Here is a 23,377-nt window from a genome sequence, read left to right on the forward strand (position 1 = left end):
GGACGAGAACGTTTCTGTACTACTGCTTCACCTGCAGGTGGACCAGCCGGCTTGCCTCAGATGAGCTGAGCTTTAGCTGGTTGATCGGATTCGCACTCGGACCGGACGGCGATGCCGCTAGCGAGCGCAACGTGGCGTTGAGTACGATCTGCATTAAAGAGGAATTCCAAATCCTGCCGTGCACTGTTAATGGCGCAGGGGAGTTTAGGCCAGACGCTGTGGGATCCTTCGCCCGTGCCAACGGTCTGGCCCTGCCAGGTCCAGGCGTGTATCCATCTCGATCTATGGAAACAGTAATAGAATCTTTGCAAACAGGACACCGGGGGCTGAGCTGTATTTTTCCAGTCGGCAGTTTTCTTTCCTTGGTGCTTTTCCTTAGTCGAATCCTTTGGTAGGGTCTAATATAGTACATGGTTTTGCATGAACATGACTGGGAGACTGGCCAAGGGAAAGCAGGAATAATTTCGTAGATGGCGGAGGAACTGACACATGGAGGCCTTGTCTATGGGGATATAATTTACATCTGAGCCAAGTCGTTGAAGCCTTACAGTTGATCAAGTCTCACCCTACCTACAGCCGCTCTACCACCAGCGCCGCTGTGCACAACACTTCCTTCATATCTGATATTCGCTTTTGCTGTCCGTCGCAGTCCCAGTTACCCACTGGAATTCATTCACAATGAGGATCCTCTGTCTTCACGGCCACACGCAAACTGGCCCTGTCTTTGAGAGAAAGACTTACCGACTGCAGCAACACATCAAGAAGGCATTCCCAGGGGCCTCATTCTACTTCCCCACGGGTGCCATTGCCTACAAAGTGTCCGACAGACTAGACTACCTCGACGAGATCCAAAGAGAAAGATCAGACAACTTCAAGGACCCAGATGACATTGACACACATGCCTGGTTCCGACTACACCAAGAAGAACCACCCATTGGGCTGCTGGACAGCATCGATCACGTAGCAGAGATTCTACGAGACAAGGGGCCATTTGACGGAATTATCTGCTTCTCACAGGGCTCAGTAGTTGGTGCTATGGTCGCCTCATTACTCGAGGGCCCGCGAAGACGACAGCGATTCGAAGAATATTCCGCCACCAACCCCGAGGCAGTACGATTCCCTGATGCCTACAAGGATCTCAACCACCCACCCTTCAAGTTTGGCATCACATACGGCGCCTACATGGGCCGTAGCCATGTCTTCTCAGCCTTCTATAACCCTCTCATTGAGACGCCCTTTATGCACTTTATGGGCGAATTTGACCCTGTCGTTCCCTCTGACATGGCTGCTGCCGTTGATGCCGCTCAGATTGGAGGCGCTCGGCGACGAAAGATGATGCACCCGGGTGCTCATGCTATTCCCATTGGAAACGAATACCACGAGGCAGTCGTGGACTTTATTCAGTCTGTCACTGGAGACTCTTACTTTGGCCTTCCTTCCGATAGCGTTCCGTCACTCGGTTACCACGACACGCCGGAGCTTACGCCTCTGCAAACCCCGGTCATGACTCCAGCTCTCTCCTCAGCGGTCTCAACTACCTCATTACCATCCTCCGAGTCCACCATCCTTGGTGGCCAACGGCTAGACAAATGGAGAAAACCCAAGAGTCCACGCAGAATGATCAAGCCACGACTGAATCGCGGCCGCTCATTCCTCTCCAGCCGCAGATCAACCAGTTCAAGCTCGATGTCCTCCCAACACTCAGATGTCACACAAACGCGAGCTCCTTCACCTGCACCATCGTGTGAAAAGGCTGACGCAGTCGTTACCGTCGTCGAAGACGACATGATGGCACCTGAATACGAAACGGAAGACTGGCAGGAGCTGATGCTGTCGGACTTACTGAATGAAATGCTCAGGCGGCAGGGCCGTCCTGGGAAGTTTTACTTTGTGCCTGATGGAGGCGATGCAGAGAGTCTGGTCAATGAGCTGAGCTTAGATTAGACTTCATTCTTGCGAATTTCCTTTTACCTCTTCTATAGTCCTGTCAGAGACATTGTTTGTATATATGCATTTCTTCTTATACCTGATGTGATTTAAAAGATGCCATAGTTTCCAAAGTTCGTTCTTTATATTGAGTCTGAGTCCCAAAATTTTCCTATATTTACAGCTGTTTTCAAGTATCATCGGAATTTTTCTCGAGCAATCATGAGTATGGAAGAGTTCTCTCCAAAGCCCGTTTGAAATATCGATGAAATTCTTGAAATCTAATGATGAATATTGAAGAGCTCTCAGCTTGAATAACCACCAGTGCCAAATTATGTACAGAGAAAATAAAGTATCAATTGATCAAAGGAAGACACCCGTTTTGGCCTCATTAACCCGCGTTCTGCTAAAGACCTTGGACGAAGCCGTCAAAGAGTCAGGAGAATCAGAAAAGAAGCCAGCTTCCACCAGTGTCCTGATATTGCTCCTCATCGCACCGTCGACCTTCCCAAGCGAAGTTCCAGCCGCTGGACCCTTCACACCAAAGCTCATCTGCGGGTCTTGCAGCATCGCCAACACTGGCAGGAATGCAGACTGTTTAGAGGTTTGGCGAGATACAAAGTCTTGCGCAGCCTGCTTCCATTGCTCGGCGGTCATTGGGGCCAGCGTCTTGCCTGGCTGCTCCTTGACCAGTTCCCAGAAGCGGGAGACAGTAATACCAGTGTCGACATTGTCCACAGATGGAGAGTCACCACTGGCAGCAAAGGTCGTTGCAAGGATGCGAGTCGAGACCTCCTCTGCATCTGCAACTGCCAGCCACTGATCGCCGTCTTCCGCGGGATACGCTCCGATGTGAATGCATGCCTGGACAAGCTTCCACAAAAAGTCATCGGTATTGGGAACAGCATCCTGCTCCGTGCCAATGACCCAACCCGGACGGACGATCGAGACGCGATGTGTCGACTGGTGGCCCGCAAACCGCGAGACCAGTTCCTCGGCGACGAACTTGCTCTGGCTATAGCCGTTTGCCTGTTCGAGGGATTTCATGAACGACTCTAGGTCCTGTCCAGGCGACCGCTTGATTCCTCCTGAAACGAACGTGAATCTGCCCGGCTCAGACCATTGCGCGACGGCCGTGAGCAGCTCAACGGTGGAATCGACATTAGCGGCCTTGAGGGCCTGGTAAGGAGCCTGCCACTGCACAGCAGCGCCGTTGTGGATGATAGAAGTAACTCGAGTTTCAGGATCTGCTGTGCCGCAGAGCATCCTCCACTGCTCCGGTTGAAGACCCAGCTGGGGTCGGGCTAGATCTCCAGTCCAGCACTCCACTCTGCTGGCGTACGAGGGTGACCACCACTTGGCCAGTGTTGCTGTCGACACCACCCGTGCCATGCCCTTGGCAGCATCAGCCGCGCGCACATGGACAATGACTCGCTGGACGCTGGGATCAATGAGAAGCTGGCGAAGGATCTGCGAGCCTAGAAGTCCGGTTGCTCCAGTCAAGAGGACCCTCCGCTTGTGCTTGACAGATTCCTGCCGTCGCGTCAGTTCGCGGTAGACATTCTGCAGCTCCTTGAACAGATCAAGGGCCGGGTCAGCAGCAGCGACAGCCTTGTCTGACTTTGGTGCAGAAACCATGGCTGCCAGTCCTGATATTGTGAGCTTCAGGTCGTATAATGTGCCGACAGTCATCTTGGTTCCCCATTCGCTCCGAATGAAGGTGACAATGCTGATCAGTTGAATCGAGTCTAGACCAAGGATAGACAGCGGAAAGTCTCGGCATTCGAGAGCTGCAGTCTTTTCGCCACGAGCCAAGTCAAGGATCCTGCGGTTCAGCTTGAGGGCAATGTCGTCTGTTGGCTCAATAGCTGGGAAAGTTGTGCTTGTTTCATCAAGTCTGATTACCTTACTGCTTGGGCTGCGAAGTTCCTCACGCAGTACCTTGCGCTCCAACTTTCCGGCCAGCGAGGTGGGCATCTTGGGCCACAGCTGGTATCGAGTCGGCACCATGTGGTGAGGCATGTCTTTCTCAAGGCGCTGCTTGATGTCTGACATGGACTTGATGTCGGCACCACTCAGACGTTGCAGAATCTGCCTAGGGGAATCGGCGGCATTCCAGCTGGCTTCGTGGGAGAATAAAAAGGCAACCAGAGTAGCATTGTTGTTGTCGTCCCTGAACACCTCGACAGCCGCACCAGCAGCATTGGGGAATAATTTGGCAACATGGAATTCAACCTCTGCAATCTCGACTCGCTGCCCTCGGATCTTGATCTGCGTATCCTTGCGGCCTTCAATGATGATCGAGCCATCTTCGTCTAAATGCACCAGATCACCAGTCTTATAGAAGCGTCTGGGAGATGGCGACTTGGCCCACCGAGGGTTGAAGATGTAGCTCGCCGCCGTCTTCTGCGGGTCGTTCAGGTATCCACGCCCCAAGTGGCCGCCCTCGAGGAGAAGCTCTCCAGTTGCCCCAATTGGAAGCAGATAGTTGTGGTCCTTGGGATGCACAACCCACGGTCGGCCTGCTGTCACTGGGCCGATGTTCGCTGGGGTTGAGTCGAGGGTAACAGGGCGCTTGACGGTGGCAACGACAGAGCACTCAGCAGGTCCATACGCGTTTAGCAAAGTCACCTTGTCAGCCCACACCTTTTGCACGTCTCGTGCTAAAGGCTCTCCAACTAGGGCCAGTGTCTTGAGATTCGGGACATCCTCCGGTCGCAGATGACGGGCGTAAGAGGAAGTCAAGGAAATCAAAGAAACATTCATATTGCGAATGACTGGGGCGACGCTGCCGTTTCGATCTTCCTCTGATGGTACACAGATAGTACTACCAGCCATTAATGAGGAAATGGTCTCGTAGATGGTCAAGTCAAAAGCCGGGGAGGCAAAGAACAACTGCCGCGTGTTGGTGTCCATCCCAAGAGCAGGAATGTGGCCTGCCGCGCCTGCACCATAGCTCTTGTGTGTCGTGATGACTCCCTTTGGCTGGCCAGTGCTCCCTGATGTGAAGACGAGATACATTGCACGGTCATCGGGGAGCTCCTGCGCCAGAGAATGGGGAGGGGAGGGAATTTGAGAGTGTGACTCGAACCAAGCGGCATCAACAGCCAGTGCTGTGCCGGAGAAAGAAATGAATTTGCTTCTGACTGATTCTGAGATTAAGATGGTACAGGCATTGACCATACCGATCATATAACTCAGCCGTTCCTCGGGGTAGATGGGGTCGAAAAGGAGGAATGCACCTCCAGCTTTGAGGACTGCTAGCATAGAGACAATCATCCACTGCGACCGATGGAAACAGATGGGCACCACAGTCTCAGCACCGACATTGCATTCCTGCACCAACCAGCCGGCCAGCCGAGCTGCAAAGGTGTCGAGTTGAGAGTACGTGAGGGATCCGTCCCAGGAGTCGACGGCCGTGGCATTGGGTCGGAGAATGACATGGCGTTTGATCGCATCCAGGGGCAAGACTTCTGGACGACGCTCAGACAGTCTGTCCCATGTGTCGAGCTGGGTTAGGTCTTGAGGCGAGATCAAGTCGAGTTCTGCCAACTTGTCTGATCCATTTCTGGCGATGAGTGAGGAGATAACATGCTCGAGCTGGAACACGAGCCCCTCGATCCGAGATTTTGACACGATCTTGTCGTCGTACGATGCAGAGAGTCTAAAGGCGCCCGTGTCTCCCAGGGAGCACTGGACTGTGAGGGCATAATTGAAGAAGGAGGCGTCGACATCGGCCTCGTTCTCGGTGGCTAGGAGATGGCTGTATGGCGACTGAGTCTCGCCTGAACTGGCTGGTTGGAATGCGAAGAGAGTCTGGAAATTGCAGATTGCTGCAGTTGTTGCATTCAGGCGCTTCAAATTCTGCAGTCCAATCTGCTGATGGGGGATCATCTCGGTGAAATAGGCCTGCGTTGCTTGTAGGTATTCGCGTACAGTTTGGCTGCGGTTTAAGTCGAGACAGACTGGCACTGTCGCCAGCGTCGGACCGATGACCTTGTCGATATCGGGAATATTGGCATTGCGTCCGCTTAGAGTCGTTCCAAATGTGACTTGATCTGTGCCTTGATGGCTCGATTGCACCAGAGCCCAGGCGGCGCTGGCAATGGTCGACAGCGTCACGCTCGAGGGCCCGTCGATGGTTAGGGTTGCCTCGTGCTTGTACACTCTGTTGGGCTGTGGTCGGTATGTAGACGCAGGTAGTCGTGGAAATTGCTCAACCTCTTCGATATGGGCAGTCTTTTGCTTCCAAAAGGCTTCAGTCTGCGCCTTTTGCTTTTGCTGGAATGTGCGCTGAATGAACTGGCGGAATGACGGCCGTTGGGAAACCTCAGCATCAGCATAAGCAGCCGCCACGTCGCGCAGAACAAGATCAACGGAGAATCCATCATAGATGCTGTGGTGAGCGCTCCAGACCACATGGGAGGCCGAGATGGCCATGCGCGACAGCGGTTCGCCCAGCTGCAGGGGGATCGCTTGATCGGCCGCGAGATATGCGTGTAGATCGCTACAGTCGCTCCACGGGTCCACCGCGTGCTTGAGGACGACCTGCATGCCATTCTCCCCGACCATGACGATCCGCGTTCGCAGAATCGCGTGTCGCTGGAAAACGGCCTTCCATGCTTGTTCCATCCGCGCCTGATCGACGCCTGGTTGCAGTCGGTAGACGTGCTGTGCCATGTACGCCCCCGGAGAGGTCACCGAGAGCGTGATCAGACCCTGCTGCAGCGGCGTACAAGGATAGACGTCTTGTACTTGGTCTGGCGTCGTGTTGCATTGTTTGGCGATGCTGTTGAGGACATTGTTGAGTTTGCTCTGGCCCTTTGCAGGGGGCGCTGAGACAGAGGGAGACATGTTCACATGTAGATGCAATATACAGTATACAAGATAGAGTATACTGACCTTGGGTATAGTCAACGAGAGGCTCCGTCTCTCAGGGGCTATACAGAAGTATCTATATATGCAACACTGCAACCGTTCTACTTCGCCTCTCCGTGATATTTCTTCGCTTCGTCTAACCACTTCAAATCCTCTAATTAGCCATTATTCAATTATCCTTAGCAATTTGCTTGACCAAAGCACAGTCAGAATAAGATCCGCCGGGGCTGGATTGCTTCGCTCTGCTAGCGCTAACATTCAGCCTTGATCCTTAGTCCCGATCATTCGCCCTGCAGCTCGCATCCTGCAGTCATTCTGCAGTCTTATTCTTCACTCTTTGTCAGGCTTTCCCTTAGCCAGTAATCTCCCCGACGAGGCCTGCCTGCCCGCTCGCTCGCAATCGCGCCTCAGTGGCCCGATCCACTCGGCGCCGGTGAAGATTCCGTGCCTTGGGGGCTGATCCTTGGGCTTCTGCATTTAAATTATTTTAGATTGTTTCAGCATTCTCTTCAGCTCTGTATTACAGGATGTACAACTAGTATTTTTCAACTGCCATTGGGGCCGCTGGCGATGCATATCTAGATCGTGCGATAAGTCGCTATAAAATATCGCCATCACTGCCAATGCATCCTTTTGCGCAGTAAGGCCAGAGACGAGGCGTTCACTCTGTCTCGAAAGAATTGCAGTCATTGCAGTCATCGCAATCATCGCCAGACTCACCCTCTAATCTTGCATTTTTTCTGCGTTTTTGCTGCATCGTTGAGATACCCCTCCGCTTTCTTTCTTTCGTCTTTCTCATCCCAAGAACACTTCTACCATAATGCCTGGTGTAACAGAATCGTCCCCCTCCGAGTCATTACAGCTCGAGCTGCGCAGGATATGCGCCAACGTCCTCCAGCTCGAACTGAAAGACGTCGACCCCAAGCGATCCTTCCTCTCGCTGGGCGGCGACTCACTGCTGGCCATCAAGATCCTAGCGCAATGCCACGCGCAAGGCATCACAATCAACATTGCCGACATCATGGCTGCGCATATAATGGAAGATCTGTATGCGCTGGCTCAAGGTCCTCCAGAGCCTGAACCATCCGAATCATGGCTCCAACTTGAACTGCGCAAGATTTGCGCCAATGTCCTCCAGCTTGACGAGAAAGACGTCGACCCGAAACGGTCTTTCCTGTCGCTGGGCGGCGACTCGTTATTAGCAATCAAAATCCTGGCGCAGTGTCGCGCAAAGGGCATCACGATTAATATTGCTGATATCGTGGATGCGCACACTATGGAGGATCTGTACGCGCTGGCTCAGGGCCCTCCAGAGACTGGATCGTCTGGCAGCAGCAACATCGACGCATCCGCCGACTTGGGCACTCTGACACCGACGACAGAGGTCGGCCCAGTTCTCATGGAGCAGATTTCGCCTGAAGTTGAGGCGAAACTATCCAAGTTATCTCCCTCGCGCGACAACCTCGTCCAAGCGATCGTGCCCTGCTCCGCCATCCAAGATCGCATCGTCGTCAGCCAGCTGCAAAATCCTCACCTCTACTCCTGCTGCTTTGTCTTGAGATTTACGCACACTCATCAGGGACTGCCTGTTGACGCCAAGCGTCTGGGAAGCGCCTGGGGGCAAGTTGTCAAGCGCCACGCCAGTTTGCGCACTGCTCTAGTCGAAAGCACACAGCGACCAGGCCACTACAACCAGGTCATCCTTAACGAAATCATTCCAGCAATCGAATACTACCAAGGATCCGAAAGGCTTTCCTCTCCCGAGTTCAACGTCAACAGCCCTATCATCTTCGGACCGCACACCGTCCCACACCGCGTCCAGCTCGTCCAAACCTCTCCCTCTGCAGTCTACTTCAAGCTAGATATTTCACACGTTCTTGTAGATGGACAGTCAGCAGAGGTCCTACTGCGAGACCTGAGTGATGCTTATCGCAATGGTGAGCTTTCTGGAGCGCCGCTATCCTATGGTGAATACGTGGTTTCATACCTCCACGAACCTTCACAGCAGCCTGCGCAGCCGTCAAAAGAAAAGAATCCGACCGAGATTGCTCCCCTGACAGTCCCCATGGACCGACCCAACGAGGGCATCCACGGCTTCGAGACGGTCAGCGTCAAGGTGCCTCTCGACTCGCACCAGGTGCAGTCCGTCTGCGCCCGCTATTCCGTGACGCTGTCGACCGTCTGCCAGCTGGCCTGGGGTCTGGTCCTGCGATGCTACGGAGGCTCAGACAGTGTCTGCTTTTCATATGTTAATTCCGGTCGTTCAATGTCCATTGCTGGAGTTCACGAGGTGATTGGCCCCATTGTGCAGACTTCTCTATGCTCCATGCAGTTGGCCGGTGCCGATGAACTGTCCAAGGTCTTGCAACGCCTTCACAAGGAATCAGTCCAGGCCCTGTCGCAGATTTCACCTCTCGAGTCGACCAACAGCACCTCCAAGTCGGCGCGTCAGCTCAGCAACACTACCATGTCTTTCCAGCACGCTTTGGACGATCGCGCTGTGAAAGGTGCCAGTCTGTCGGTCAACATCGAGGGCAAGGCCAACCCTACAGATGTGAGTACCCAAAGAATCCTTTTAAGATATTCGCTAATGATGTAGTACGACATTTCACTGGGCATCTCGTCAGCTCCCGAAGGACTGTCAATCGACTTGGACTTTTGGAAGTCACGGCTCGACCCCGAGAGCGCGATAACCATTTTGGGCGCGTTTGAAGCTGCAATCAGAGGCATCGTCGACACCCCTGATACTATTGTCTCCGACATCAGTCTCCTGGCTCCCAACGACCTCAACCAGCTCGCCCAATGGAACTCAACTTCCGTCAAGGCTCAACGAGTTTGCGTTCACGGCAAGATCATGGAGGTGGCCAAGCTGCAGCCGAACGCCTCTGCCATTAATTCATGGGATGGCGATCTGACATACAAAGAGCTCACCACGCTAGCCTCGACTCTGGCCCACTACCTGCGCAGTGACCTAAATGTTGGCCCTGAAATGTTCGTTGGGATCTGCATGGATAAGTCAAAGTGGACGATTGTCTCCATGCTTGCGGTGCTTCTGGCCGGCGGCATCGTCGTGCCGTTGGGTGTCTCGCATCCTAGGGCTCGCATTCACGGACTCATGACTGACACCGCAGCTGTCGCCCTTTTACTGGATGCGAAGCATTCTGCGCGCCTTGCTGACCTCGGGCTGGAACACACCGTTCCGCTGACGGTGGACGAACAGCTTCTGGCATCTCTGCCTACCAACCCTGAGCCACCAGTCGCCGGCACGACGCCAGACAATGCCGCCTGGGTTATCTACACTTCTGGAAGTACAGGGGTCCCCAAAGGTGTGGTACTGCTGCACCAGAACATCTCGACAAGTGTACTTGCTCACGGTGGGATGTTTGGAGTCAACTGCACGACCCGCACTGCCCAGTTCGCCGCGTACACCTTTGATGTCAGCCTGTCCGATATAGTCATGACCCTCTTTCACGGAGGCTGCGTGTGCGTTTTCTCTGAAGAGAGCCGTATGAACAACCTCACCGAGGCTCTGCAGAAGCTCGCGGTCAATTATGTCAACCTGACTCCTACCGTCCTTGGGCTTCTGGACCCTATTGAATTGCCAACGATAAAGACCGTCGTTGCTGGAGGAGAGGCAATGGACCCTGGCATTGTCAAGAAGTGGTCACCTTATGCCAAGGTATACAACTCGGTCGGGCCTTCAGAAACAACTATCATCGCCGTCGCAGCTGGCCCTGTCACAGACCCTGCTCACGCCGCCAACGTAGGCTATCCAACTGGTGCGCGGCTCTGGGTTACCCTTCCTACGGACCCCAATCAGCTATGCCCTGTCGGAGTACCCGGTGAGCTAGTGATTGAGGGCCCGATGCTCTCTCGAGGCTATCTCAACGACCCCGTGAAGACTGCAAGCGCCTTTATCACCAACCCAGCCTTCATCAAGCACCTTGAGGCTCGGAACCCAGCATGGAAGGTCCAGTTCCAAGGAAGCTCGCGCAGGATGTATCGCTCAGGAGATCTCGTCCGACAGCTCAAAGACGGCTCCTTGGTGCACATGGGACGACGCGATACGCAGGTCAAGATTCGAGGACAGCGTGTTGAAATTGGCGAGATTGAGTACTGGATCATGCAGTGTCTCAAGGGCATTCATCGCGTTGCTGTCCTAGTTATCGAGCGAGGACAAGGAAAGGAGCAAAAGTCCCTTGCTGCTGCGTTTGAATTCAGGGAAGACAGCGAGTTCTTCAAGAAGGACGACCAATCGTCCAAGTCTGAGGACCCCTCTGATCTGCCTCAGCTGCTGCCATTGACCGAATCGCTGTCTGGCGCTTTGAACCAACTGCGGATAGACCTGATGGAGCACCTCCCACCGTACATGTCACCCAGCATGTACGCCCCTGTCTCTCAACTGCCTCTGAACCTGTCTGGCAAGATCGACCGCCGCGCAGTGACGCAGTTTATCAACAAGCAAGAGGACGCACAGCTGCAGCAATACCTCTCTATCAGCGGTCCTCACAAGGAGCCCTCGACCGAGACTGAATACAAACTGCAGCAGCTGTGGGCAAAGACTCTTGGAGTCGACGTATCCCGGGTCAGCGCCGACAGCCACTTCTTCCATATTGGAGGTGACTCAGTCGCGGCCATGCGAGTTGTTTCTGTTGCTCGCGACGTGGAGCTGGTCCTGCGCGTCGCTGATCTCTTCGAGCACCCTGTCCTCCAAGAGCTCGCACGAGTCGTCGAGGATCGTGAACTAGACGAGCACGATGACGAGGACCCAGCCCCGTTCAATGTTTGGAGAGAGAGCTTCGGCATTGACGCCAGTGGGGAAGAAGGAAAGCTCATCAAGATTGCAGAGCTCTGTGATCTGCCAAAGGAGCATATTGACGACGTCCTTCCCTGTACTGCTCTCCAGGAGGGTCTCATGGCATTGACGGCTCAGCAGCCAACTGCCTACATCGACCGTCAGGCATTCTCGCTGGCGGAGACTGTCGATATCGCTCGCTTCCAATCGGCGTGGCAAACTGTCGTTGACCGAAACTCATTACTTCGCACGCGAGTCATTTCTGGACCCGATACAGGCTCGATCCAGGTCGTTCTTGCTCCCTCGAAGGTTGAATGGATCCAGTCATCTTCCCTGGATGCCTACCTCGATACCGATCGAAAGACAGGAATTGCCATGGGCGAGCCCCTGAACCGGTTCGCGCTGGTGAACGAGCCGGATGGTCGACGCTTCTTTGTGTGGACAGCCCATCACAGCACATACGACGGCTGGAGCAGAGGCCTCATTCTGCAGCAGGTTGCCGATGTATATCTCGAGCAAGAACTGGCACCCGTGGCTTCATTCTCCCGCTTCATCAACTACGTCGAACGGCGCCAGACCGCAGATGCGACGGCCTCTTACTGGCAGAAGCAGCTTGCTGGTGAAGTGAGCGCCGACTTCCCTCCTCTTCTCAGCGCCAACTACCGGCCTCGTCCTCAAGCGCGCCAGCACCACGGTATCAGCTTGACCAAGAGCAGCGGCTCTGAGGGAGTCATGCTGCCCGATCTTCTTCGCGGAGCGTGGGCTCTTGTTGTGCGCCAGTACATTGGCAAGCTTGACCCTGTGTTTGCAGTCGCTTTGTCTGGTCGCAATGCCCCTGTGCGCGGTATCACCAGCATTACTGGCCCTACTTTCACCACTGTTCCTGTCCGCATTCCTGTGGACCCCGAGCAGAACGTGCAGGAGTATCTGCAGAACGTGCGCCGGCAGTCTGTTGAGATGATCCAGTACGAGCACACCGGTCTCCAGCGCATCAGGAAGATGGTTCCAGAGGCAGCGGCCGCAATTGACCTGAAACACCTCTTCATCGTCCAGCCGGCAAGCGACAACGAGAGGCAATTCCAGATCCCCGGTATTGAGGACTATCTTGTTGCTGTGGAGGAGTTTGACAGCTATGGTCTCAACGTGGAATGTACTCTCTCTGGCCAGTCTGTCGAGGTCGACGTCCGCTTCGACGAGAAGCTGCTGTCATCTGTTCAAGTTGCTCGTCTTTTGAGCCAGTTTGAGTCAGTCGTCCAGCAGATGCACGGTGAAAGCCAGGTCAAGATCAAGGACATTGATACCATTGGCGCCGAGGACGTCAAGCAGCTCAAGGAATGGAATGCTGAGCCTCTTACCCAACCCATTGATATGTGCCTGCACGATTTGATTGCTGATGTCGCCCGATCACGACCTCAGGCCAGCGCCATTGAAGCATGGGATGGCAACTTGACGCACGAACAGCTGCAGTTGTATGCCTCTACTCTCGCCAGCCATCTGGTGAACCTAGGAGTCGGCCCAGAGATTTGCGTCGGAGTGTGCATGGACAAGTCCGTCTGGGCAGTGGTCTCTTTCCTGGCTGTCCTTCAGGCTGGAGGTGTCGTTGTCCCTCTTGGAGTCACTCATCCTGTGAATCGCATCACCACCATTGTCGAGACGACCAAGTCTAAACTGATCTTGGTGGACGCTGCACAAGCCCTTCGCCTGGCAGAACTTCCTTCGTCTTGGGGAGTGTTCCTCGTGCCTGTGGGTAGTGAAACACTTGAAAGTCTGCCTATCGAGCCCATGGCACAGCCCTCTGTCACCCCCGACAACGCCGCCTGGATCGTCTTCACTTCAGGCAGTACCGGTGTTCCCAAGGGTGTTGTCATCACCCATGTCAATCTGTCTACCGCAGTCAAGACTCACGGTATCCGCTTTGGCCTGGGAACGCACACGCGGACGATTCAGTTTGCACAGCACACCTTTGACGCGGTCCTCCAAGACTACTTTACTACCCTTGTCGCTGGAGGCACTGTATGTATCCCATCTGAAGAGGAGAAGATGAGCAACCTAGCTGGCGTGATGCGCTCAATGAACGTCAACTTTGGCAACTTCACCTCAACCGTCGCTCGCCTTTTGACTCCAGAGAATGTGCCTAATTTGAGGCTTATGGTGCTTGCTGGAGAGCAGATCCAGGATTCCGTCGTGGAGACATGGTACAAGCACGCAGGCATTCTCAACTCGTACGGACCTAGCGAGTGTACCATCAACTCGACCTGCAATGGACCCATTACCGACGTTGCAAACGCTCAAAGCGTCGGCCATGGTATGGGTGCACGCCTCTGGGTGACTGATCCGACAAATCCACACCGTCTCGCTCCCGTCGGCACACCTGGAGAACTTCTCATCGAAGGACCTGCCGTGGCTCGTGGATACCTAGGAGATCAAGCCAAGACAGACGCAGCCTTCATCAGGGATCCCGAGTTTGCCAAACACTTTGGCCTCTCTGGAGTTCGAATGTACCGGACTGGAGATCTCGGTAGGCAGCTCGATGACGGCCAGATCTTGTACATGGGCCGTATCGACACGCAAATCAAGATCCGCGGACAGCGTGTCGAGATTGCAGAAATCGAGCATTGGATTGGCCATTACCTTTCCAATGTCGAGCACGCGGCTGTTGTCGCCGTCGCAAAGGGAGACAAACAGCTTCGTCTTGCAGCAGTCGTTGAATTCACTGGCAAGAAACCTGAGACTTTTGCATTTAGCAAGCTGAAGAGTACACTGTCGACGCAAATTCCCAGCTACATGGTTCCCAGTATCTACATTCCCGTCGAGAAGATGCTTCTCAACCAAAACGGCAAGCTCGACAGAAAGGCAATCAAGGCCATGGTCGAGGACATGTCGACCTCCGAGCTGGACGGTTACTTTGCCGGCGAATCTCGCGAAGCGATTATACCTCCATCTACGGAAATAGAAAAGGCACTGCAGCGCGTCTGGGCCAGTTCTCTCGGCGTTGAGGTTGATGCCATCGGTGCAGACGACGACTTCTTCCAGCTGGGTGGTGACTCGGTTGTTGCGATGCACATCTCTGCTTCTAGTCGCCAGGACCCGATTCTTGCAGGTCTGGCTGTTAGTGATATCTTCCTGCACCCGCGGCTCTCTGAGTTGGCGGCGTTTCTGGAGCGGAGAGGGGGTGAGGATGGAGAAAAATGGAATGAGGAGGTGGTGGATGAAGACGATAGTCCGTTTGCATTGCTTCAGGAGGCGTTGGACTTGGATATGTGATTTGTATATTTTAGCCTGATTTGTATGTTTATGATATGGGAGTTATGATAGAGGCGTCTATTTCTTCTTACAGTGAAGTTATTGCTGTGAATGCAACCTACAGACAACGACGAACCTAGAAGTCCATTAGCTATAGGGGCCTTTTAGTCTAGATTCATCCGCGTGTAAAAGTATGTGTATTAGGAGATGAATACATTCCACTAAGGCTTCGATAGCCTGCGCCTCTTGACGAGAACCCTAGCACCAGGCGGGGGTATAGTAGCCTCTGACAACCATCTATTGGGCGGCCTCTGATCGCCATACTCCTCTGGAAACTTTACATCATAGTTTCGCAAAACGTACGCGATAATCATCTTCAGTTCAAAGTCAATCAAGAATCTCCCCGGGCAGGCATGCTTCCCATGACTAAAGGCCAGGAAACTAGGCCCCGTCGACACGAAGCTCAACGAGCCTGCCCTGGACGCATCTGTCGCCTCTTCCCGCATACGCGAAAACCTGAAAGGATCGTACTTGAGCGACGCTTCATATACATCCTCGTCGACATGTGCCTGCTGGCTGAGAAACGAAAACAGAGTGCCCTTCGGTAATTTCAGGCCCGTATCGGTCGTGACTCCATCGACCACGACCTTGCGAAAGCCCGCTCGCCCACCGAACGATTGAAGTCGCAGGGTTTCGCGCGCGACACTGTCTGCTTTGGTCATTTTGGACACTTTGGCTTTTGTCCACTCTGTGTCTGACCCGAGAATCTGGATGGTTTCGTCCCGCAGAGTGGCGATGGTGTTGTACTCTGCGTCAGACCCCAAAATGTTCAGCAACATGTTTGTCACTTGAATGCTTGTCTGATGCATCGAGCCAAAATTGGCAACGGTGACGCGCGAGGCGATGTTTTCCAAGTCATATAGTTCGTCGGTTCTCTCTTTTAGAGCATACCGCAGCATCATCTGGAAGTGGTCGCCAGGCTCGTCATGGCATGGGTCGTCTCTGGCGTATTTAAGAGTTTCTAGGCGCGCATAGTAGAGTGGCTTTAGGTGGTTTCGCACTCGCCGGTTCGCGAGCCGGGCTTTGAGGCCGACGAGAGGACCTATCAGGGGACGCAGAATAGGAGGAGAGCCGCCAACGACCCCTGCTGTTATTACGCAGCCGTCAATGGCGTCGAAGCTGTCTTGTAGGTATTTCTCATTGCGGCCTATTCACAATCAGGCTTGGACAGACTGGCAGTAAGCGAGGTCACTTACACAATGGCAACCCAACAGTAAACCGACTAGCAGCTTGGGCAACAACCATCTTGATAGTCTTCTGCAACTCGATCCCCCTCCAACTCTCCTCATCCGTGCCAAAATACTTATCAAACGCTACCCCCAACTCATCATTCAATGCGGCAACAATATTCTCCAACACCGCATTCAGTTCCGTCTTGACGAGCAACCCCTGCCACGCATCCTTGATATATTTCGCGTGCCCCAGACTGTAGTCTGCCTGATCGATATCGGCAAATGCCTCAGAGACGCTCAGCACACTGTCCGGTTGTGTCATGGCCCATTTCAACGAGCTAGTCGGTAAAATGAGCTCGTTACGCACGCCAAACCCGGGGAGGATGACGGCCTCGCCTTTTTTCAGGTACTGGTGGTATGCTTCGCGGAAGAGCGACTCACAGTCCCGCAGGTACGCCAGGCGCGTGGCCCAGCTGAAACTGGTTTTCCCCGGTGGTTCGCGGATAAATGGGACGCCCTTCGGCGTTGGAACAGAGTAGAAGGCCGCATTGATAATGTAGAGCACTGCGGCTAGTAAGAGACCGTATATCGTTATGCCCAGAAAACTTCCGAGCGCAGGCAACTCGAGTGCTGGCGACATTACCATGGGGTGACTTTAATGATAAAGAGGAGGGGAGCACGACACCCACATTTATTTTCAGTTGAGCTTTGGCCCCCACTGGTGGCTTTTATCGTAACGCTGCTAATTGGCTCTTTAGCTCCCGAGTACTTGGCGCGCGCAGCAACAAACTGCTTTAGACTATCTGGTGGCATGGCAGAGTCTTTATAGTCTCAAGCTGCTGGGCCCTTGTCAAAGCATCGCGAAAAGGTCGGAGGACCGCTAGCCCACCAGGAAGTCGCTGAATCCAGGCTGATGCGGCTATTCGTCTTCAGCATGCAAGGGGCAGAATCTTGCCAATGCTTTAGGCTTGCCAGGGACAAATATCGGACACAGAGATATCAGGTTGCTGCTTTTCACTGACAAGAAGGTTTATAGAGGTATAGTCAAATCGCCGCATCTTGCATGTGCTGTCCTTGTCCGTGATGGTTACCGCAGTCCCAAGTACATTGAAAGCTTGCGTGATCGCCTACGATGCGCTCTTGTCAACATGAGACCAAATCAAGTTCAGCAAGAAACACCAAGAACACGGAGACAGCAACATCATCCCATCCGAACTCTTTGATCACGACAAGCCTCGTGTAGCGTTGTGAAGGACGGCGTTGTTGTCGTCGCCTGTCTTCAGACCGTAGGAAAAACCGTACTCTCAAGCTTCGCACAATCAAGGCAGGACTGCCATACCAACTATCAGGCCGTCGGCAAGCCACTGTTGATACTTTTCATCCGGAGCCATCGCTTGCGCGGATTAGCAAATCGTGCCAACTTGCACGCGGTGAGTGCTGGGTGCGTCTATACGAGCAAGGCGAGAGATTCAACAAATGAGCAGTGTAAGCGGATATGTCGAGACCCTCTCTCCTGTCCCTTGAATTCAGGTGAAGCATAAAAGCGACCGAGGATATGACCGAGGATAAGGTAGAGAATTAATCATGGGTGTAGGAGACGGCGCATGCGCTACTACGGCGCCGGTTTGCCCTAACACCCCGAGATAGCTAGGCAGCACTACCCCAAGATTTTCTTATTGGTTCTTGTTTTGGAGGTCTATCATAGCGTCCCGCGCCGTCTCCTCTCCTTCCCACTTTTCTTTCGCAAAATGCCAGAAATGGTTATCGACACTCGGTCCGATGAGCCACCGGGACGCGCCGTTGTGCCTCAAAACACCGGCGGCCCTTTGGAGCTCTGACCCCTATTTGCGGTTTTCTGCTCGCAAAATAATATAAGACACTCCTGTCGCACCAGAGGGCCCAGACATTGATCCTTTTTGTTTGCTCTTCAATCTCACAAAATGGAGTCTGGCAAGCCAGAAGAGGGCCGGTTCAAGGTCATTATTGCGGGCGGCAGCGTAGCGGGCCTCAGTCTGGCACTGGCTCTCGAGCGTGCTGGTATCGACTATGAACTCTTTGAGAAAGGGCAGTTCGCGCCGCAGCTGGGGGCATCGATTGGTTTCTATCCGCATTCTCTCCGGATCATGGACCAGCTAGGGGTGTGGCAAGATATCGAGAAACAGGTGGTGCCTCTGCGAACTCGACACCATTACGACGAGAATGGTTACTGTTTTGAGAGCTCAAATTCGCTTGTCGAGATCACCGAAATGTAAGTTTGCATAGGAAATCTCCCGTGCCCCGGTTAATCAAGTTAAGACTGCGTCGTCCGACCATCTTCATGGAGCGATCGAAGTTCCTTGGCATACTGCATAGCAATATCCGCGACAAGTCCAAGTTGCATGCGGACAATGGCATTGTCGAGTACGAGGAGACGGCGAACGGAGTCGTCGTAACCTCGCAGGATGGGAACTCTCACCAGGCCCATATTCTAGTTGGGGCGGACGGAATACACAGTCGAGTGAGACAATCGATTGCAGAAAAACTCGGCACAACTGATTCACAGCTCGGCAAGCAGCTTGTCGAAGGTGAGCACTTGTCAGGCCCGTGGTATGAAGAAAACAAGCTCAGTAAGCTAGGTTTCACAAGCGAATACAACTGCGTCTTTGGGGTTTCGAGGAATGACCCATCGAACCCTTTTCTTCCCGATTCCATGGTCCACAACGTCTACTATCACACGTACTCGGCCATTGCAGCTGCCGGGGTGCATGGCTTGGTCTTCTGGTTTCTCTTTGTGAAAGCACCAACTCAAACGAGAACCCCAAACTGTCCTCGCTTCACCGACGATGATGCCCAAGCTCTGATTGACAAGTATGGCGACGCCCAGCTTAGTCCGGGGTACACGGTGCGAGACCTGTGGGATGCTCGTGTCAAGGCCACCATGGCTCCATTGGAAGAAGGCGTGCTCAAGAAATGGAGCCATGGCAGGGTTGTTTTGATGGGTGATGCAGTCCACAAGGTAACTATTCTTACTCTTGCTCTATTCCATGGCTCCTGACTGACATGGATTTGCAGGCCACAATCAACGCTGGTTTCGGAGGAAACCTGGCCTACGAGGGAATTGCTTACTTCACAAATGCCCTGGTGCCTCTGCTCAAGGAGCACCCCATGCCGTCTACGGAACAGCTGACCAAGGTCTTTGGAGAGTACTATAATCGACATAACCCACGCGCTCACATGATATGCGATTTTTCCGCGCGGATTACACGTTACGAAGCTCAGGACACTTGGGTCTACAAGTTCGCACGGTACATCATCCCCTGGGTCACCGACACCATCAAGATTAATGGCTTCGTGAATATTTCCAACGGTGGTCCATGGCTAGAATATCTTCCCCTCCCTGATATTGACGCGGATCATTGTCGCAGGAAGCCTGAAGAGTCGAAGGTCGCTGACAAGCGCGTTCTCCTTCCTTCACTGGGGGTTGCGGCAGCTGTGGTGGGCGCTCTGGTTATAGGATGGCACAAACATGGTACACGACTAGTCAATTGAATTTTTTTTTTTTTTTTTTTTGACTCCATTATTCAAATTCCACCAAGATTACAGGTTCAAGAAGAGAGTCTCTGAAACGGCCTGTATAAGATACAGAATGTCAATTGGCGACAGAACACCGCGCAAGATATATATTTCGATGTCGCCCTGAGCCCACCACAAACAAGCACACAGTTTACGACATCTCAGCGCTCCGCCATGTGTGGATTTAAAAGATAAAAAAGGTCGTGTGCGGGATCGAACTTGAGGCATCTCGCGGCGCACGCAGCAAAAATTTACAGAGTTAATCATCATAAATCAAGATAATTGTTCGGTTTTGAAATATGGCGTCAGCCAGGGACCCTGAAAAACATGGCCGTGCGTTGATGAACATATTCCGCCCTGGCATTGAATTGCGTCTAATTATTTCTATAGACGCTTATCTCTAGATACCTATACGAGATCTATCAACTCCCTTGACACAAGATGCGCCTCGCCCAAAACGCCCTTGATCACCAGCACCAACTCATCAATCTTCCCAAGAAACCGCACGTATGCGCCCAATGCAACGCAGTACGAACGATAATCTTCATCGCGCACCATCTCCACACTCAGTCGATACTCCGATTGATGCGTCTGCCCATATTCGATAGCGCGCCGTACAAGCGGTGTTGGGAGAATCTCTGGTGGCGCGTCACCTGTTCGGAGCGCCTGTTCGCACACTCCCAATACGGCCATGACTTCGCCAATGCAGCGGTGGTCAAGGACGCCCATTTGCTGCGACAGTCGATCTTTGTAGTTCTGCGGCAGGGTAGCTGATGCAACAAGTAGGCGAGCTAGGACGCCGTTGATGTCGTGGCAGATTTGCTTCACCTGGCCGAGACTCTTGGAGTCGAAGCGAGAGCTGGAAAACTCGTATTGCAGGTTATACAATGATCCTTCGAGCATGACGAGCGATTCGCTGAGCTCGAGCCAGATTGGCTCGGTGATTGTTTTGCCTTCGTTACCCACGCGGCCCCAGCACGAAAGGAGAAGCGCGTAATGATCGGATAGAGTGCGTATAGATCGCGAGAGAGACTTGGAAATGTGGCTCGCTGCAGACGGGGGGTGAGGGAGAATCTGTACAACTGTTGCTGCCGCGACTCCGATGAGGACCAGAAGCAGTCGTCGCCAGAAGATGTTGTATCCAACTCCAGGATTGCCATACGTTGGGGTGTGTCTAATGGCCTGTCAGTCTCCTCTCGCGTTTTATTGGAGGGATAGATTTACGTGTCAACATAGCTGTAGGCCACAACCAGCAAGAATGTCGCAGCACTGATAATGCCTCCCTGAAGAAGGTTGGGCGGAAGGTAAAGGCGAACCCAGAGGAAGAATATCAACATCACGGCCATAACAGCAGACAAGCCGTACGGATTACCTGGTCCGTTACCGGATCCAATATACCAGGCGAGAAGCCCAAGGACACCACCTACAATGGTACCAACCAGTCGCGACAGCGTCGAGAATGTAAAGTCAGCCATGTAGACCAGGAGGCCGGTCTGTCCCATTATCAATCCCCAGAACCCTTTCTCCCGATAGTAAAAACCCGCTGTCTTTGGCAGAAGCCCGGGGATAGAGAGGGCAATAGTGACGACGACCATCCGCAGAGCATACATCCCTTCATCGCTGGTAAACCAATGATACGTTCCGATGATAGCTTTACCCAGAGGATGACGTGTCGTTGGACGATATCCACGACGGACCCGCAACTTGTCCTGCGCAGCCTTCGAGGCATCGTCGACTGGTGCTTCAGTCGGGTCGTCCTCGGTTGTGGGTGTCACGGTGGGCGCTTTGCCGTTCTTACCGACCATCCACCGCGCAGCATATCTCAAACTAATGGGCCACCAGAGACGAATCCGAGAAGCGAGTGGAAATACAGAGGACATTTGGGCTAAGAGAGCCTCCGTCCTGTCGAGGGCATTTGTCATGTGCTCCTGGAAATTCATGCACAGTACTATCCCTGCCATTTGTTTTGGTCGGTCATTCTGGTCTGGGCTACCTTTCTCAATCAACGGTGCATACCCAGATACCAAGAACTCAGTCATGTCATGTAAGAAGACCGGCCGGATATGGCGAATATGATCCAGCACCGACTGGATGCGCTGATCTAGTGCCTCATGTTTGCCGATGGATGATTTGTGATACCAGTGTTGGCGGCCAACAAACCGAATACATTCGCCCATAACGTCCAATCCTTGTAGACAAGCATCCATTGCGCTAATGCTGATCGCATTGAGGCCCTTGGAAATATCCTCGTCGACCGTATGACGTTCCGTAGATTGCAATCCTTTGACCAATTCAGCAAGCTGCGAAAGATGATGGACGCCAACCTTTCTCGAACGCTTCTCGAACTTCTCGTCATCGGTGTCGTCAATAGAGGACCGCTGTAATTCATTGACTTGGATGCGATTCTCGATCGTCCCTTTGTGAAAATCTGAAAGCGACAGGATCGCAGCCACCAGATGCCGAAGGGGTTCTTTGAACGCACCAACAGCCTCAGCACCCCAGCCGCCAACCGAGAAATCGAGCGGGAGAAATCCAAACGAGGGTTCTAACTTCCTATACTCCTCGATGATTTTGGTTCGACGCTTATGAAGGTCCTTTGGATCCAAAGGCTCCGCGCCTTTGTTGAGTGCGGACAAGGAGAGTTGCAGAGAGGACTTCAGCTCATCGAACAGATCCTGCATGCCCTCCAGGATAATGCCAGCCGTTGAGCGAGGGAAGAAGAGAACAGAGCACGCAAATCCAAGCCCGATACCAGCACCGGCAGGCTTTACCAATGCTAGCGGCAGCGTCCCATTGAAGGAGGGCAGCAGGGGTCCATAAGTGAGAAAGAGATCAGATATAATGATCCCAAAGATTGACGTGAGGGCAGTCTTTGGGTTTGCTGCCCGGAGACGCGCCTGGGTCCGAATCAGTGGATTGCGATTTAACTGTTGGGCTGGGGAGATACCATGAAGTAGATGAAGACGCAAATCATACAGTACGTCACAGCAGTCACTCGCGCATCCAACATCCAACCGTCATATATCATGCGCTGGGCGATACCGGCCACGGAGCCTCCTGTTTCCTGCGCCTGAGATGCTGCCTCCTGCTGAAGAGAGACGAGCCTCGCCTGGGCGTCCGCCTCTGGTCTGGCCGCCAGAGCGGCCTTCATGGTGATGACGCCCCATGCCCAGGCGAGACAAATTCCCACAAATAGAGACAATGCTCCGAGGATGTACACAAAGACGATACCAGATGGTGGGAGCATAAACAAAACCATGCTGTAGTCTGGTCAGCGACTGCATAGGCCTTCAAGCGCAAGGACTCACCAGCCGAAGAAAGTGGCAGCCCCAAAATTGGTTGCGACAGGGCCGATAAATATCAGTAGAGACGCGACCCAGACAGCGACCCAGCAGCGGAAGAAGACCTTGAGATCGCGAACGTTGAAGTGATCTAAAAAGGCTGGCAACTGGCGTTTGCCATTGCGCAAGGCGACCTCGCGTTTGGCGGCAGACATGACCCTGCTAACTGTTTCCTGGTGAAAAGTACCGAGTAGACAAGGGTGCAGGATTAATATAGCAAAGAACCATCAACTCATAATAATTAGACCAAGCAGAAAAGATCGCGATCGGGAGTGGAGTAAAGGGGGTGCAAGTATGATGCAAGAGGATCGGCCGGAAACAGTCATCGTGGCGCCCTTGAAATAAGTCAATAGCGCGCTCAATTTCCAATAGTTACAATATAAAACAGTATGAACCACTTGGACTAGTAC

The 23,377-nt window shown here is 53.2% G+C and overlaps 6 protein-coding genes across 6 annotated transcripts; 3 read left to right on the forward strand and 3 right to left on the reverse strand.

Annotated features, from left to right (window-relative positions):
- Window positions 1–678: 678 nt before the first annotated feature.
- On the forward strand, window positions 679–1,944 carry BDV17DRAFT_298802 (serine hydrolase-domain-containing protein; the record flags this gene model as incomplete). Its single annotated transcript, XM_073763769.1, has 1 exon — window positions 679–1,944. The coding sequence occupies one exon, from the start codon at window positions 679–681 to the stop codon at window positions 1,942–1,944; it is 1,266 nt and encodes a 421-aa protein (XP_073614910.1).
- A 345-nt stretch (window positions 1,945–2,289) lies between these two features.
- BDV17DRAFT_292095 (uncharacterized protein) lies at window positions 2,290–6,780 on the reverse strand (the record flags this gene model as incomplete). Its single annotated transcript, XM_073762298.1, has 1 exon — window positions 2,290–6,780. One exon carries the CDS (start codon window positions 6,778–6,780, stop codon window positions 2,290–2,292), a length of 4,491 nt encoding a protein of 1,496 aa, XP_073614911.1.
- An 844-nt stretch (window positions 6,781–7,624) lies between these two features.
- BDV17DRAFT_292096 (uncharacterized protein) lies at window positions 7,625–14,863 on the forward strand (the record flags this gene model as incomplete). The annotated part of the gene is made up of 2 exons (XM_073762299.1): window positions 7,625–9,358; window positions 9,404–14,863. The coding sequence occupies 2 exons, from the start codon at window positions 7,625–7,627 to the stop codon at window positions 14,861–14,863; spliced, it is 7,194 nt and encodes a 2,397-aa protein (XP_073614912.1).
- Window positions 14,864–14,983: 120 nt separating this feature from the next.
- BDV17DRAFT_298808 (cytochrome P450) lies at window positions 14,984–16,714 on the reverse strand (the record flags this gene model as incomplete). The annotated part of the gene is made up of 2 exons (XM_073763770.1): window positions 14,984–16,049; window positions 16,099–16,714. 2 exons carry the CDS (start codon window positions 16,712–16,714, stop codon window positions 15,064–15,066), a joined length of 1,602 nt encoding a protein of 533 aa, XP_073614913.1. The 3' UTR covers window positions 14,984–15,063.
- A 1,300-nt stretch (window positions 16,715–18,014) lies between these two features.
- BDV17DRAFT_298810 (FAD-dependent oxidoreductase) lies at window positions 18,015–19,602 on the forward strand (the record flags this gene model as incomplete). Its single annotated transcript, XM_073763771.1, has 4 exons — window positions 18,015–18,322; window positions 18,370–18,638; window positions 18,690–19,069; window positions 19,126–19,602. 4 exons carry the CDS (start codon window positions 18,015–18,017, stop codon window positions 19,600–19,602), a joined length of 1,434 nt encoding a protein of 477 aa, XP_073614914.1.
- Window positions 19,603–20,034: 432 nt separating this feature from the next.
- BDV17DRAFT_298812 (uncharacterized protein) lies at window positions 20,035–23,189 on the reverse strand (the record flags this gene model as incomplete). The annotated part of the gene is made up of 4 exons (XM_073763772.1): window positions 22,935–23,189; window positions 22,574–22,886; window positions 20,851–22,523; window positions 20,035–20,800 (listed from the first exon to the last, which is right to left on the reverse strand). Exons 1-4 carry the CDS (start codon window positions 23,120–23,122, stop codon window positions 20,035–20,037), a joined length of 2,940 nt encoding a protein of 979 aa, XP_073614915.1. The 5' UTR covers window positions 23,123–23,189.
- Window positions 23,190–23,377: the final 188 nt, after the last annotated feature.

Source organism: Aspergillus undulatus (genome assembly GCF_047715775.1).
Source record: "Aspergillus undulatus strain CBS 261.88 unplaced genomic scaffold BDV17scaffold_29, whole genome shotgun sequence".
Taxonomy (NCBI): Eukaryota; Fungi; Ascomycota; class Eurotiomycetes; order Eurotiales; family Aspergillaceae; genus Aspergillus; species Aspergillus undulatus.